The following is an 18,534-nucleotide window of genomic DNA, read 5'->3' as shown; positions in this document are numbered from 1 at the left end:
TCCTTACTAGGATATGTCGTGGACTTAATTTAATTGATATTGATGAGAAATTCAAAAGTATGGCGTTTGATATTCTTTTTTAAGTAATAAATCATGATACTCCTGTAACTTTCTTAGGAGAATATGCATAGGATAAAATTTTATTATGGATAAACTGTAATAATTTAATCAGCCAGTATGCATATATAATACAGAAAAATGTATACGAACAAACAATATTGTCCAAACAACAATACAAAAGAAATTATGTAATATGTACTACAACTATTTTGTTTTAATTTATGGTAGAACTAGTCTATAGGGTATGCGCATTGTCAGAGGCGGATCCAGGATATAAACCCTATGAGTTCAACTTTTAAAATTTTTAGCATTGAACCCATTATATTTTTAAAGTTATGGGTTCATCTCTACTATTTTTGTAATTTTAATGATTTTTTACATATAAATTTTTACTCCGCGTCAAAAGTTATGGGTTCAGTTGAACCCGCGGAGTATATGCTACATCCGTCCCTGCGCATTGCGCTTGTACCTCGTATTATTGAGTACAATATTTTAAATAAATTACATTAATTTTAAATTGAAAATTATTTTTGAGTTATTGTAAAAGAAATTTAAAGAAAAAGGTATAAGTGTTTTAAAATAATAATTATTGTATCCTATTTATCTAATTACTCAATTTAGGAAGAAATTTTGCACTATATATCTTCCTATAATATGCAGTATTATGAGTGTGCTGTTATTTTATAACTCATATATTACATATTTAGCTACAATTTTTATATACTTTTACTTATGTAAGGTGCGTAACTTTCGTAAGAGTTCAAATATTTATATTAGTGCTTAATTTAACGTGTTTATTCCAGTTGAAGTGGTAGAATCTAAATAGAATTTAAAGTTTTAGTATTAGGACTTCCTATCTCATTCAAATTAGTAAGGATTCAATAAATAAAATTTAGTTGATTTCAAAATCCTAAGAATTAGTGAAATAATTAAATATTCTTAGACAAATATAATTAAATGACTATTTTGTCTAGGGTGAAACTTATTATCAATATATATATATATATATATATATATATATATACTATATTAAAAGTACGAAGGCTCTTAGCGAAATATCGTTTACTTTTTTTACCCTTTAAAAATAGAGTTCATAGTGAATAAAATAGTCATTTTATTAAAATCCTAATATTTAGGATTTTGAAGTCAACTAAAACTTTATTTATTATAGTAGGAAATATTAATATTTAGCATATTTAAATCAACAAAAAATTTCCTTTTATAATTCAAAATCCTAATATTTAGGACTAAATATAAGAACTAATTTTGACATTGTTTCAAGGTTTCACAACTAAAACGTTAGATTTGCATTCAAGGAATTAAAGTCAAAAATAAAGAACTGCTACTACTTTTTAATTTGAAGAGAAGAACTACTATTATTGGTTCTTCCATTTATTGTTTTGGTACTATTGTTATTCTAAAAGTAAAGTTAGATGAGGAATTAGAGCTCAAATAAGCCAATATATGATTAATATGAAGGAATTAATTTCTACTCCTTATGTCTCGAATTATTTATCAATTATTTTTATTCCAAACAATAATTATTCTTGAAGATGGAGATGGCACATAAATAAAGTAAATGCAATAAAGAGATATTATATTAAAGACGTAAATAAGGGTAAATAGTCAAAAATTCATTCTAATTAATTTGAAACATATGGAACATTTATTAGTAATCAAGAGCCTTTAAATAGATAGAAAGATGATGAATTATTTGTGTTATGAAATATTTAGTTTAACAACGAAAACGTAACTTTAACCAAACAAATAATTGGTCAAGGTCAGAAATTTTATCATATCATGAAGGTTACAATTACAGATTATTAGTACAGAAGTTGTACTAATAAAAAAACTCACGAACTTTAGTAGCAAACTTAATTAAGTTTTGGTTAGTGGAATAGTATTTTCTAAAAATTGAAGGCGGTAAACGTTATTAATAATTGAGATTAAAAAAACAGAAAAGAAAATTTCTAACTCACAAAATTAAAATTCTGTATCAAAATTATTCAAAGTTGCAAGTCGAAAGCTATATTTTTCTAAATATAAAAGGACTAATAACAAATAACATTAGATCTTTGTTTAATATTAATTACTATGTATATATTGTCTTCGTCCACAACTAAAAAATGTACATGAGTTTATCTATCTATCTATCTATCTTGTTTTAATAAGAAAAATACTCATGTCAATTAAAATAGAGAAAATAAATTTATTTAAATTTTTAAAAATTGAACACTCATTGATATATAAACACGCGCGAAGCGCGTACCCTAAAGCTAGCTAAAGGATAAAAAAGTGAATGACATTTCGTTAAGGGATTCGTGCTTTTAATATATATATATATATATATATATATATATATATATATATATATATATATATATATATATATATATATGATTGCCTGTGTGAAACCCCAACCGAAGATTATTGCAAACAGGATATCATGCCAAAATCTAGTTATATCTCTGATAATTAGTATTACTAGTTAGTAACGGGGTAGATAAGGAAAGCCGTTACACTTGCAGCAGTTAAAAACAGAAATAAAAGATATACGTAAACTAAATACCCTCTTGTTATAGCACTTGTAAGAAATGAACCTGCCTCTTGTTAGAAAACTAATTTCATTAATATTTTATGATTTTTTTCCCTCATGAGTCATGAAAAAGAAAACATGAATCCACCGTGCCAGAAGTTCTACATGTATAGTAACATCCAAATAATGCAGTTTTAGTAATCTTTCATCTTTTATATCAATTTACAGGACCACCGACGACTAGCCCAAAAAATAAAACAGAAAATAACAAACACTAATAAAGATGAATCACCAACTACGAGTACCTGGTCTAGAGATAGACCCACAACAAATAGCTAAATTGTTTTTTTTCTCTTATTCTTCCAACTTAAATCGCATGTACAAGATCTATTAGGGAAATTAATTCAAAACCTAGTTAGCTATTTTTGAAGTCCTATTGATTGGGAAACAAATACTCTGTGGTCCAGAATTTGTCTCATTTGTTCAGTATGGTCCTAAAGTAGAATGGTTTGAAATTAATTGAGGTAGCTAAGGCCAAATGTTTCAAAAAAATTGACAGATACCGAATTAAAAGAACTAAACGTGGATTTCACGTCCAAACTTGGTAATCATATTGCATCTCTGGATATATTTCTCATTCTTTCACAAAGAATTCGGTTGCAGTAAAATTCAAAGAAGAAATGGTGATTTGTGGCAAATATGTTAATAGTAGAGCAATTAAGACAAAAGGATATATTTAGGCATAGATATATTTGTATACGGTCGAAATAGATTTCGGCCTTCGTATATTTGATCGAGTTCGAAAGATAATCGATCGAAGTGAGACCCCGAGATGAGTTCCGAAGATGGTACAAACAAGCTTCGAATCCGAAGGGCTGATCAATGTCGAGTTCGATATCATTGTCAAGCTCGGACCCAAATTGAACTATGATGCAGAGTAAAGCTATCAAGCTTATGATCCAGAGACCGACCAACATTGACCCCGAATCGATTCGAGAGCTCAAGTCAGAATCGAGCTCGAGTCATAATCGAGCTCAAACTAAGATCGAGAGCTCGAGTAAAGATCGAGCTCGCAGACAAAAGTCGTTGCAATCACACTAGAGAGAATTTTGGCAGAAATTGTGGAAAAGCTGATTTATCATGGGTCTCACACTGAGCATTTTTACTTATGTTTAGAGCAAGATCTCTCTACTATAAAAGGCATGGTTATCATTTCTGTAAAGAGAGGTCTTTTCATGCTTACATTGTAATCAAAACAGTATATTCTCCCATAGTAAAGAGTTGTTCTTTCAAGTTTCTTAAATTGATTTCACTTGTTTAGTCCTAAAATTCATCTTCCTTACAACCTTATCTATTTTGCGTTCTTTGCAATCCATACTTATATTTCTATTTATCCTTACAATTTGTATTAATTTACGCCACATATCCTTAGAACTACGTACAAATTTAACTCCATCCTCTTTTCGGGTAAACAGTTTGGCACCCACCGTGGGGCTAAGGATAACAGTGGTTATTTGATACTAATCTGAAGAAACACACTGTTGTATCTTGCACTTGTTTTCGAAAATATCTTGGATTTCGGATTAGCAACGACTAACTACCAATCAAATGGCTTCACCAATCGATAACGGAGCCGGTCTTCAAGATGAGAACAATAGCTTGACACCCAGTACCGAAAGGCCACTTATAAACGCCGTTGGAGTTCGAATCGGAGCGCCAATAGATATCAATTAGCATGTAGCCATTGAGGCGAACCTCCATGCTGAACCCGAGAATAGCATCCACGGTGGCACTCGGTCTGCAGCTCGAGATACCCATAATGTCGAGGAAAACGGAGTTAGTTTGCGTATGATTTTCGAAATGTTGCAAGCCTAACATGCAGCAATAGCTCAGTTGTAGATCCAAACCCAGCTACAAAGCAGGCCGGAGCCTAGTCCACCTCGATAAATCACCCACAGAACGGAGCCAACCATAGTGAAGTCAAATGAGCAAGAATCGAGGACTACTCCCGAAATTGCTCGAGGAACTCACAAAGCGAGTTGAAGCCAATGATAAAAAAGTAGAAACTTATAACTCTAGGGTCGATCAGATCCCAGGAGCTCCACCAATAATAAAAGGGTTGGATTCGAGAAAATTCATGCAAAAACCTTTTCCCTCGAGCGCAGCCCCGAAACCAATCCCCAAAAAATTTTGTATGCCCGAAATTCCCAAATATAACGGAACGACCAATCCCAGCAAGTACATCATTTCTTTCATGTGTGCCATCAAGGGCAATGATGTAGAAGACGACGAAATCGAATCTGTGTTGTTAAAATATTTCGGAGAGACCCTGTCGAAGGGGGCAATGATTTGGTATCACCAACCTACCACTAAGTTCCATAGACTCGTTCTCCATATTAGCAAATTCTTTTTTGAAAGCACATGTCGACGCCATAAAAGTCGCAACAAGGAAATTGGACCTCTTTAAGGTAAGACAAAAGGATAACGAGATGCTGAGGGAGTTCGTATCTCGTTTTCAAATGGAATGAATGGACTTCCCACCAGTCATAGATGATTGGGTTGTTCAGACTTTCACCAAGGTTTGAACGAACGAAGTTCGACGGCTTCACGGCGATTAAAGCATAACCTGATCGAATACCCAGCCATCATGTGGGCCGACGTGCACAATCGGTACCAATCAAAAATTAGGGTCGAAGATGATCAATTGGGGTCTGAACCCGTTGTTCGAAGGGATACTAATTGAGCACGAGGTTCGATCGAGGATCGATACCAACCGTACAATGGAAGCCACAGAGTCAGTGAATCGAGACACAACCTCAGGCAAAATAATAAAAGAAGTGATCGAGGTCAAGGGTCCCGGGGGCTGATAAACAGAAGTAGGTTCGATAGGCTTGTTGGAACTAAGGAAGCACCTCAGTTATCGGAATATAACTTCAGCATTGATGCATCAGGCTATCGTTTTGGCTATCGGACGCATCAAAGACACTAAATGGCCTCGACCCATGCAGACCAATCCTGCCCAGAGGAATCCCAATCAAATGTGTGAATATCATGGCACCTATGGCCACAGAACGAAAGATTGCATGCAATTAAGAGAGGAAGTAGCCCGGTTATTCAACAAAGGGCACCTTCAAGAATTTTTAAGCGATAGGGCGAAGAACCATTTTAAAAACAGGGATTTCGGCAAGCTAAACGAACAAGAAAAACCACAGCATGTCATTCATATGATCATCAGCGGCGCTGATACCCCTCAAGGACCAATGCTTAAATGCAATAAGATATCGATTGTGAGAGAAAAGCAATCTCGAACTCAAGATAACACACCCATAGGAACTTTGTCCTTCAATGATGAAGATGCAGAAGGAGTCATACAACCTCATAACGATGCACTGGTAATATCCGTACTCATGAATAAAATTAAAGTTAAGCGTGTGTTGATTGATCCAGATAGCTCGGCCAATATCATCAGATTGAAGGTTGTAGAACAGCTCGGCCTGCAGGACCAGATCGTACCCGCAACCCTGGTTCTAAACGGATTCAATATGCCATGTGAAACCACCAAAGGCGAGATAATTCTACCAATAAACGTGGACGGAACCATCCAGGAAATGAAGTTCCACGTGATCGAAAGGCGACATGAGATACAACGCCCTTTTCAGAAGGCCGTGGATCCACACATGAGAGTTGTACCTTCGACCCTACACCAGGTCCTCAAATTCCCAACATCGAGAGGAGTTAAAATAGTGTACGGAGAACAACCAGCCGCAAGAGATATGTTCATCATCAAGGAAGCGAAACCAATAACCTCGCCTTCGCTAGTAAAGGGATTGGGCTCAAAAGGGGAACGAGATACCAAATAGAAATCACAGACATCGGCTTTGACCCAACCAGATAACTAGAAGATCGAAGAAGACGATGATCAGAGGATCCCTTGATCCTTCGTGATTCCCGATGACTCCGACGCCACTAAATCAACGATTGAGGAACTGGAGCAAGTCACACTAATCGAGCACTGGCCCGAATGGAAGGTATACCTGGAAACGGGGTTGAGCCCCAAACTCAGGAAGAAACTTATTCAATTTCTTATCGATAACATTGATTGTTTTGCCTGGTCCCATTTAGATATAACAGGGATCCCACCGTACATAATGACGCATAAGCTAAGCTCGGACCCTAGGTTCAGACCGGTGAAGCAAAAGAGAAGACCCCAGTCCGAGGTAAAGCACGCATTCATAAAGGATGAGGTAACCAAACTTCTCAAGGTAGGGTCTATTCGGGAGGTGAAATATCCCGAATGGTTAGCCAATGTAGTTGTAGTGCCTAAAAAAGGGAACAAACTTAGAATGTGTGTGGACTATAAGGATTTGAACAAAGCATGCCCCAAAGATTCTTTTTCGCTCCCCAACATCGATCGCATGATCGATGCCACGGTTGGCCATAAGATACTCACTTTTCTCGATGCCTACTCCGGGTATAATCAAATCCAGATGAACTCGGAGGACCAAGAAAAGACTTCATTTGTCACCAAATATGGAACATATTGTTATAATGTGATGCCCTTCAAGATAAATAATGCAGGGGCTACTTACCAAGGCCTAGTAAATAAAATGTTCGAAGAACAAATAGGTAAGTCAATGGAAGTTTATATTGATGACATGCTAGTTAAGTCCCTACGCGCATGGGACCATTTGAGCCATTTACAGGAAACATTCAAGATTTTGAGGAAATACAATATGAAGCTCAACCCCAAAAAATGTGCTTTCGGGGTCGGTTCGGGCAAGTTCCTCGGCTTCATGGTGTCAGATCGGGGAATCGAGATTAACCCCTATAAAATCAAGGCCATCGAAGACATCACCATCGTGGACATCATGAAAGCTGTACAAAGGCAAACGGGACGGATTGCAGCCTTAGGCCGATTCATTTCGAAGTCATCAGATCGAAGTCATAGATTTTTCGCTCTACTCAAAAAGAAGAACGGTTTCGCTTGGACCCCGGAATGCCAACAGGCATTAGAGGAACTAAAACGGTATCTATCGAGCCCACCACTACTTCACACTCCAAAAACAGACGAAAAACTTTGCTTGTACTTGCTAGTATCGGAAATCGTAGTAAGCGGTGTCCTAGTTCGAGAAGAGCAAGGTACGCAATTTTCCGTTTATTATATAAGTCGGACCTTAGGAGAAGCAGAAACTAGATATCTGCACCTAGAAAAATTGGCATTTGTACTGATAAGCGCCTCTAGAAAGTTAAGACCGTACTTTTAATGTCACCCCCATATGCTTATTAACCACTTACCCACTTCCTAATATTTTGCACAAGCTCGAACTATCAGGTCGATTGGCCAAATGGGCCGTCGAACTCAGTGGGTACGATATCAAATATCAACCCCGTACGACCATCAAGTCTTAAATTTTAGCAGACTTCGTGGCCAATTTTACGCCAACCCTCGTATCCGAGGTCGAAAAATAACTCCTGTTGAAATCGGGTACGTTATCGGGGGTATGGACCCTTTTTACGGACGGGGCTTCGAACGTGAAGGGGTCCGGGCTAGGCACAGTTTTAAAGCCACCCACGGGTAACACTATTAGGCAATATATTAAAACTACCAGATTGACTAAAAACGAGGCCGAGTATGAGGCCATGATTGCAGGTCTCGAGCTAGCTAAAAACATGGGAGCAGAAGTCATTGAAGCCAAATGCGACTCTTTGCTGGTGGTAAGTCAAGTAAACAAAACCTTTGAAGTTCGAGAAGATAGAATGCAAAGGTATTTGGACAAACTACATGTCACTTTGCACTATTTCAAACAATGGACTTTACAGCATGTTCCATGAGAGCAAAACAGTAAGGCTGATGCACTTGCGAATTTGGGATCATCGATCGAGGAACGTGACTTGAGCTCGGGGACTGTCGTTCAACTCTCGGAATCCTTGATCGAAGAAGGTCACGCCTAGATAAATTCTACGAGTTTAACCTAGGATTGGAGAAATAAGTATATTGAATACTTAAAGAACGGAAAGCTCCCATCACACCCTAAATATTCAAGGGCCCTACGGACTAAAGCTGCTCGATTCATGTTGGCTTCAGAAGGAACGCTATACTGAAGGACATTTGATGGACCATTGGCAGTATGCTTGGGTCCAGAAGATACCGATTACATCCTACGTGAGGTGCACGAGGGCACTCATGGGAATCACTCCAGTGCCGATCCATTAGTCCGAAAAATAATCAGGGCAGGGTATTACTCGATCGATATGGGCAAAGATGCGAAGGAATTTGTTCGAAAATGTGACAAATGTCAAAGGTTTGCACCAATGATCCATCAACCCGGAGAGTAACTTCACTCAGTCCTATCCCCATGGCCATTCATGAAATGGGGAATGGATATCGTCGGCCCTCTTCCATCGACCCCAGGTAAAGCTAAATTCATTTTATTTATGACTGACTATTTCTCTAAATGGGTTGAAGCACAGGCGTTCGAGAAAGTGAGAGAGAGAGAAGTTATAGACTTTATCTGGGATCATATCGTATGTCGATTCAGGATACCCTCCGAAATAGTATGTGACAATGGGAAACAATTTATTGGCAGCAAAGTGATAAAATTCTTCGAAGATCACAAAATAAGAAGGATATTATCAACACCGTATCACCCCAATGGGAACGGACAGGATGAATCAATGAACAAAACTATCATTCAAAACCTAAAGAAGAAGCTAAACGACGCTAAAAGAAAGTGGAGAGAAATCCTACCCGAAGTCCTTTAGGCATATCGAACAACGTCAAAATCTAGTACGGGGGCAACCCCGTTCTCCTTAGTATATGGGTCGTAAGCCTTGATACTAGTCAAAGTCAGCGAATCCAGTTCCAGATTTTGATACACAATAGGAGAATCAAATAACGAGGCTATGAACACTAGCCTCGAATTATCGGACGAAAAACGAGAAGCTGCTCTCGTCCAATTGGCCACCCAAAAGTAACGAATCGAAAGATACTATAATCAAAGAACCAAGCTCCGCAATTTTAAGCCCAGGGACTTAGTGCTAAAGAAAGTCACCCTCAATACCCAAAATTCGAACGAAGGAAAACTAGGACCGAACTGGGAAGGACCATATCAGGTTCTCGAGAACGTTGGAAAGGGATCATACAAGCTCGGAATTATAAACGGCAAACAACTATCAAGCAATTGGAATGTGTCACATCTAAAATGATACTACTGCTAAGGTACGACCCTCCTATATTTATTTATATTTCAAAACTAACCCCTGTAGAAGTCCGATCAGGAGCTAAGATGGATCCTTCAATAAGAAGCATTAGATCTGAAAGCACGTGTTGCACTCTTGTTCCCTTAGACCGGTTTTTATCCCAAATGGGTTTTTCGGCAAGGTTTTTAATGAGGCAACCAATGATCGTGCTGCACTTACAAGAGTATCCGAGGCCTCTTTATAATTGACCTTGAATACTGGGGGGGCATTAGCCCTCAAATATATCAAGTTCTGATGCAAGAAAGTTATTTCTCAACAACGGGGTTCCAATAGGAAAAGTTGTAAGAGCCAAATGATCAAAATGAACCATGCTCATGTAGTTGGCCCGAACCCAGACGCGAAACATGAACACATGTATAATGACTTTCAAAGAAAGTTCTCCTCTTTACCAACATCTTATATCCAAGGCAAATTCCTCTATTTGGAGATTTATTGCACAAATAGAATTAAGATAAACTCGACCACTAAGTCTACGGGCTATATTTATTTCGAGTTCGAGCAAGCATTCACTCGACCATTATGCCTACGGGCTACATTACTTCGAGTTCGAATCATTCACTCGACTACTAAGCCTACGGGCTACTTTTATTTTGAGTTCGAGCAAGCACTCACTCGACCATTACGCCTACGGGCAACATTACTTCTAGTTCGAAATATTCACTCGACTACTAAGCCTACGGGCTACTTTCATTTCGAGTTCGAGCAAACACTCACTCGACCATTACGCATACGGGCTACATTACTTCGAGTTCGAAATATTCACTCGACTACTAAGCCTACGAGCTACTTTCATTTCGAGTTCGAGCAAACATTCACTCGACCATTACGCCTACGGGCTACATTACATCAAGTTTGAATCATTCACTCGACTATTAAACCTACGAGCAACATTTATTTCTAGTTCAAGCAAGCACTCACTCGACCATTGCACCTATGGGCTACATTACTTCGAGTTCGAATTATTCACTCGACGACTAAGCCTACGGGCTACCTTTATTTCGAGTTCGAGCAAGCACTCACTCGACCATTATACCTACGGGCTACATTACTTTGAATACGAATCATTCACTCGACGACTAAGCCTAGAGGCTACTTTTATTTCGAGTTTGAGCAAGCACTCACTCGACCATTATGCCTACGGGATATATTTCTTCGAGCTCGAATCATTGACTCAACTAATAAGCCTAAGGGCTACATCACTTCAAGTTTGAATAAGCGGCTACGAAGTCCAAATCTGATGAAGTTGTTTAAATCCTTGTGAAAGCATTCATAAGGCATGAATAAAGTCTTTACAAGATCGGAAAAAAACATAAGCAAGTCAGCAAAAAATGGGGATATTTCTATATACAAAATTGTTTACATGATTGATTGCAACCTAAAACATTAAGGATTAAGCTTCCTGGTCATCCCCAGGAGCGGCCTCTTCTCTATCGGGCTCCCCCCCTCCCAATTCTCGGATCCGCTCTTACTCCCATCATCGTCATCATTGTCATTATCATCGTCATCGAAAACCAAGGATTCAGCATCGACTTCGAGTTCTTTGGCTTTTCTTATCTCTTTATCGAGGTCGAAACCACGAGCATGGAACTCCTCGAGGGTTTCCCTCCGAGATCGGCACTTAGAAAGTTCAGCGACCCAATGTGCTCGACTATCGGCGATCTTGACTGCCTCTCTTGCTTGGACCTGGGCAGCTTTAGCATCGGCCCGATATACGGCCACGAGTGTATCTGCATCGGCCTTTGCCTTTTCGGCATCAGATTCGACCTTGGCAATTACAGAGGCCAACCGAGCCTCGAGCTCCTCTATTCTTCTTGCTTGAACTAGGCCTTTTTCCTTCATTCTCTGAAGTTGGGTTTCGGCCGATGATAACAGGGCTCGAGCAATTTCTTTCTCTATAGCAAAGCGGTCCATACCTTCTTTCCACTGCAAAGACTCCGCTTTTATCACGTCGACCTCCTCACGAAGCTTCCCAATCATCTCAATTGTTTACTGCAACTGTGAGACCAAAAAATTAGCCATCGTTCCGGTATCAAGCCCATAGGCTTTTAAAAGTATCATTACCTGCTCAGACTGATCGGTCTAATCTCGGTAAGCCTTGGCCAACTCAGCTAGGAGGTTTTTTATTTCCTCTTCCCTTTGCCCTAAGAGAAGTTTTAGGGAGTTCCTCTCATCAGTAACCCATTGAAGGTCGGCCTCATATCGACTCAGCTCATTGTGGGACCGAGAACATGCCTCTCGATGAACTGCTGCTGCCTACAAATAAAGAAGAAACGAAGATAGAAATGAAAAGTAAACATAAAGGTAGTACCGACAAAATAATTTTAAGGCTTACCTGATTCAAAGCCTGCTGCACCCCATAGAAAAGACTCGATTCATCACTAGTACTAGCAACGTCCTCGATACCGGTAAACAGGTCATGAAAAGGATCCTCTCCATCATGAGGCCTGTCTAGATCGAGGGCCCCCAAAGCTTGGGCTTCCCGAATCACCCATGCGAAAAAAGCGGGAAAGGTGGGAGAATCTTCGATTGCTGCTGCCCAAATGAATCACTTGGAGCATTTTCTTCAATTCAAAGGGATTCAAGAGGAGTCCCTTCAGACATATCCCCTATCTGTTGGCTCCGATGGGATGCGTGTTCGATCTCCGACAACTCAGGGACTCTGCCCGAATCTTTCTCCAGTATACCCTCACCTCGAGGTGGAGCCTCATGAAGCATCACCAATCCAGCTGCCGATGGGGCATCGGTTGCTCTCTTCATTCGGGCCGCCAGTGCGGACCCTTCATTTTCTTCTTCTTCTTCTTCATCCCTTAGACGCAAAACTAATTCTACGATCAAAGGAATGGCGTTCTTGTTTGGCTTACGAGCCGTCCTCTTTTTCGGTTTTGGATCTTCGGGAACTGAGGCTCTTTTCCTTTTATTTTCCTTCACCGGCTTTGGGACAGATGCCAAAGTTTCTTCCTCGATGGACAAGGGCCTCAAAACTGCATCTTTGCCCAAACCTACATATGGAAAATTTTATTAAAATATTTGGAAGGCATCTCGTTTGAATTATCAAAGAGTACGAGAAATGGGCTTACCATGATTTTTGGCCTCCCACCGACCCTCTGACAAATCACGCCATGAGCGCTCGGCGTATGTGGAGGTCGAAACAAGAGCTCGTACCCAGTTCTTGAGATCGGGAACTGCTTCGGGCATCCAGGGAACCACTGCATCACAAAAAGAAGAGTATCAATGAGAAAAGAAATAAAAGAACAAAATAGAAGGAAGTAATAGCAGGATCATACTTACGTTTCATATTCCACTCCTCAGGAAAGGGTATCTTTTTGGTCGGAATCAGGTCCGAAGTCCTCACTTGAATGAACCTGCCCATCCATCCCTGATCCATGTCCTCGTCAATGCTCGAGAACAGAGCCTTGGTAGCCCGACGCTGAAGTTTTATTAACCCTCCTCGAAAAAGTCGAGGATGGTACAATCGGATAAGATAGCTGAGGGTGAACGGCATCCCCTCGATTTTGTTCACAAAGTATCGGATCAAGATAACGATCTGCCAAAAAGAAGGATGGACCTGGCCTAGGGTTATTTGGTATTGACGACCGAAATCAGTAATAACAAAATCGAGGGGATCTAAATGTGAAAGGGTAAGTATACACATTCAATAACCCTTTCACGTAAGTGGTGATATCTTCATCAGAAGTAGGAATTATTATTTATTTTCTATCCCAATTTCAATCTTTCTTTAGTTGTTTGAGGTGCTTCTCAGTTATCGAACACATGTACCTCGATACTGGCTCACATCGGCCAGGGACCGATGAGCCTTTATCGACCTTAAAATCAGAAGTAAGATCACACGCCCCCGGGAACACACTCCTCATGCTGTGGTTTTGCCGGTGTCTCATCGGTGGCACGCTGTGAAGATGAAGCCTTCTCTTTCTGAGGAATGATTTGTGACATTTTCGCCATTTTCGAATTCAAAGGTGAGGAGTAGAAGAATGTGACAAAGATTTGGTAAAATGGAAGAGGGGCTTTTTGCAAAGAGAAATCACAGATTTACGGGTAAGCTAGAGAATACGAAAAGGGACTTGAGAAATTTGGAGGATTGAAGAGGTAAAAGTAGTAAATGATAAAAGAAAGGGTTATTTATAGGTTTAAGCGATGGCGGTTCAGTATCAGCGGTGGCCGACCACCATCTTATATGCATTAAATGCCTTGAAAGACTAAATCGATGGGACAGATATCACGTGCGTCATGATCGAGCCCGATGAAGACGTCAGCTTATAATCCGATCGAGCCGTTGAAAATTCATATCGTTTCTCACCACATTCTTCCTGAGAAACGAGGGGACTATTTGTATATGGTCGAAATAGATTTCGGCCTTCGTATATTTGATCGAGTTTGAAAGATAATCGATCGAAGTGATACCCCGAGATGGGTTCCGAAGATGGTACAAACAAGCTTCGAATCCGAAGGGCTGATCAATATCGAGTTCGATATCATTGTCAAGCTCGGACCCAAATCGAACTATGATGCAGAGTAAAGCTATCAAGCTTATGATCCAGAGACCGACCAACATTGACCCCGAATCGATTCGAGAGCTCGAGTCAGAATCGAGCTCGAGCCAAGATCGAGAGCTCGAGTCAAGATCGAGCTCGCAGACAAAAGCCGTTGTAATCCCACTAGAGAGAATCTTGATAGGAATTGTGAAAAAGCTAACTTATCGTGGGTCTCCCACTGAGCATTTTTAATTATGTTTAGAGCAAAATTCCTCTACTGTAAAGGGCATGGTTATCATTTCTGTAAAGAGAGGTCTTTTCATGCTTACATTGTAATCAAAATAGTATATTCTCCCATAGTAAAGAGTTGTTCTTTCAAGCTTCTTAAATTGATTCCACTTGTTTAGTCCTAAAATTCATCTTCCTTACAACCTTATCTATTTTGCATTCTTTGCAATCCATACTTATATTTCTATTTATCCTTATAATTTGTATTAAGTTGCGCCACATATCCTTAAAACTACGTACAAATTCAACTCCATCCGTTTTTCTGTAAACAATATTCAGGCATAAACGAGATAAATATCTTGTGTTTTAAGAAAGTTGGACATAATTAAATCTTTTAGTTGTGTGAAATGCTCAAATTTTCAAAGAGATTTGTTGTGATGATATATTGGACACCAACCTAAGCTTCATGAAATATCCAAGTCGGACAAATATAACTCCTTTTTGTTAGCTTAATGGAGGATGTTTCTTTATTTCTATTTGGACCATATGTGTAGTGGCAGTGAATGCTAATTACCTATCTACATTTGATACGTTAATATCAAATGCAATGATTTGTTAGTTCAATAAATGCCATGAATTTCGAAACACACGTACTACAATATTTCTTTTGGGTATATATATACTCCTTCCATTTATTTTTTTACTTTTCACTTCGCTTTTCGAAAGTCAATTAGACTAATTTTTTAAGCTAAATTGTATTCAATTTTTTAAATATTTTAAACTTAAAATTTAAATATTCAGAAACTACATGAAAAATACTATAATTTATAATATTTCCCAATCAATATGGTGAAAAAATATATGTTAAAACGTCGGTCAAAGCTTATGTAATTTGACTCCTAAAAAACGAAATATGACAAGTAAAAGTAAACGGAGAGAATATATATATATATATATAGTCTATATTACATCCTTTTCAGATTTTTGCACATAATTTTTAAGAAGTAAATTTATAGCAATTAGTCATAAGAGTATTTTCGTACGTAGAATACATATCACTCTTTAAACATTTCACTTCATTAGCATAGCACCAAATGAGAGAGTAGAGAAGATATGGAAAAAGGTAAAAATGATTTAGTATTTTTCTAAAACATCAAATATTTTAATTTGATCAAAGAAATTTACTTTGTCAAAATGAATAATATTTGGTACTGAACAAAGTATTGGTTTTACAATTAGGAAGTATGAATTAATTGTACAGGTAGATACTTTCAAGATGCGCTTTCAATTAAAAATATTCAAATTATAAAATTAAAAAAAAAAAACAAAACTTTAGGATGCACCAAAATTTGTGTGGGGCTTTGAAAAGTCTTAGGAATCACACAAATATGTTGAAGGGGTCAGCTCCAATTATCCTTGGATCAGACCACTTAATTTATCATTGGTCCCTTTACTTCCTCTCCATCCCCTCTCCAACTCATGAAATATTGACAATAGACTTGTTTGCTTCTGCTTTAGCCTTCTACTCTTTTTTCTTCCAAACCCTCATTTCTAGCTTTTTGTTCATTTTCATTTTTCACACAAACACGTACAGAAATATCCATGGACAAAACAGACAGAGAAACTCGTGATTTCATGAACGTGGAGTCCTTCTCTCAGCTACCCTTTATTCGACCAGCACCAGCTAATAAAGAAAAAGCCATTAGGCTTTTTGGCAAAGAATTTGGTACTGCTGGTGACTCCATGGCTGCAACAGAATCCACTGAAACAAACCCTAGCCAAGAAGAAATCAAAGACCATATTAGCAACAACAGTGAGAGCAGTCGAAAATTCGAGTGCCATTATTGTTGCAGGAATTTCCCGACTTCACAAGCACTAGGAGGACATCAAAATGCTCATAAGAGAGAACGCCAGAATGCTAAAAGAGCGCATCTTCAATCTGCAATGGTACACGGTGCTTTAACAGAGGCAAATATTTATGGAATAATGAATTACCATCGTCTTGGTAGTGCGCCAACAGCAGCTTATCATCATCACTACGCAACCAACAATATTAACAGTGCTACTAGGTTTTATGGAAGCCATCACCATGTTAATAGTACCCCTTATAATTCTCATCAAACTCCTATAAATGGAAGTCCTTTAGCTTTATGGAGGATTCCTGCAGCAACTAGTGTTCATCATACTTCTTCGTCTTCGTCTAATTTTGGCCGTGAACGATCCATGAATATGCAGCCATTGCCAGTATTTGCTGCTAATAATGAGGATTTCAAGCCTTCTCCAATCATCAATAGCTCAAGTTCTCAAAGAGGGTTCGGATATGAAACAAAGGCCGGAATTAAAGATCATGTGAGTTTAGATCTACACTTGTGAACTACTTGTACTCTAGTACTAAAGCTAATTAAAATTCTTTAATCCTGAGGACCAAAGTTTCTGTTTTTTTCCATCAGTTCATGCAGGAAATTTAAAGCTTTTCGTTATTCACAGACAATTTTAAGAATTATCACTGCTTTAATTAGCCTGCCTCCTTGAATTTTCAGAAAGAAGAAGACGTTATGTAAATGAAGTGATTTTAGTATATGCAATTCTCTCTTTTCTCTTTTTTTTTCTTTTCTCAAATGCAGTAGAGAAGCAAGTGAACATCCATGAAATGGCTAAATTCTTGAATCTGACCCACTAAAGATTTGCTAGGACTTAAAATATAATTATAAATAATCGTGAATAATAAGTGAAATTAGTATCCTGTAATATATAGCAAGGTTTTCTGCTGCAACGGGTGCGTTGATAGGGTACTTTTTACACCGTATAAGTGTATATTAAATTATGGAATGCATATCTGAGGAGAGTGGCGCGGCCAAAACACCATCCCAGAATTAAATCCATAATCTCAAGCCTAAGGTGGTCCACGTGTGTTCTCTTGTTTTGTGTGTGTACGAGTTCTTGGGCCAACGGTATAGCCTACCTGGGCTAGCTACTTATGAGCAAGTTATGTTGGATCCGCAGACAGATAAGAAAATACCTTAGAGAATGAAATGTGGGGAAAATTGATGAGGTTAGGTGTTTTTTGCATAAAATGTATAAAGAAAGAAAACGTCAGGTAGTTCTGGTATAACAGCTTCACATACTTTAATGAACATTCTTCTTCTTCTTCGTCTCGTTTATATAGAAAGATTTAAGTGTACATGCATGAAGCAGTACCTATCAGACGTTAAATCATCTGCATATAGATTAGTTAGGGATTTATGACGATAAGGAGTTCAGAAAACAGAGTGTCAAGTTTAAAGGCTTGAAATATTAGCGACTTAAGATGATAAGGAGTTGAAAGACGAAGAATACCAAGTTTAAAGGCTTGAAATACTCATGTTTGTAACGCGAGTACATGTTTTACCCTAAAAAATGTGGTAGAACAATAAATGTTTCTTCAACCTTAACCAATAGTTTCGGGTGGATTTCTTTTGAACGGAGCGCTAAAACCCCCTTATTATCGGGCTTCCTACGGCGGCGTATCCGAATTAATCAGGCCTGTCCGTTTCGAACATAGATACCTTGAAAAACGAAAAGAACCCATATTTCCAAAACAACAAAGGGACTATTTGGAACTTGACAGGACTATATAGAATATATATATCGAATTTCAAGTCCAGAGATAACTTCTTTCCTAATTTCTGTCCCTCCTTTTCTCTTCTTTGGGACACTGTAAATATCTGTCGGTGCTGGGAAGCTTACCCAAGATTAGTCCTCTCCTACTATTAAAAACTGATTGTCCAATATAAGTGCTACAGTTCGTCGATTTACCGTCCTAGTTTCTTGTAAGATAAACCTTTATTTGTATAGGGTACTCGTGTTTGAGCTAAGCCGAGATAGTTTAAAGTGAAAAAGTAAAAGCTACTGAGAAATATATATATATATATATATATATATATATATATATATACTCTTTAGTTTTCTCTCTAATCTATA

The 18,534-nt window shown here is 38.3% G+C and overlaps 1 protein-coding gene across 1 annotated transcript; it reads left to right on the top strand.

Moving 5' to 3' along the window:
• The first annotated feature begins 15,910 nt into the window (after window positions 1–15,910).
• On the top strand, window positions 15,911–17,175 carry LOC104106795 (zinc finger protein 8). The gene has a single exon (XM_009615426.4). The coding sequence runs from the start codon at window positions 16,177–16,179 to the stop codon at window positions 16,945–16,947; it is 771 nt and encodes a 256-aa protein (XP_009613721.1). The 5' UTR covers window positions 15,911–16,176; the 3' UTR covers window positions 16,948–17,175.
• Window positions 17,176–18,534: the final 1,359 nt, after the last annotated feature.

The sequence above is a fragment of the Nicotiana tomentosiformis genome, chromosome 3, assembly GCF_000390325.3.
Source record: "Nicotiana tomentosiformis chromosome 3, ASM39032v3, whole genome shotgun sequence".
Classification (NCBI taxonomy): domain Eukaryota; kingdom Viridiplantae; phylum Streptophyta; class Magnoliopsida; order Solanales; family Solanaceae; genus Nicotiana; species Nicotiana tomentosiformis.
This window is presented reverse-complemented; position numbering and strand designations above follow the sequence as displayed.

Coding starts and splice junctions, on each gene's coding strand:
- LOC104106795 (XM_009615426.4), top strand. CDS start 16,177: ATGGACAAAACAGACAGAGAAACTCGTGATTTCATGAACGTGGAGTCC.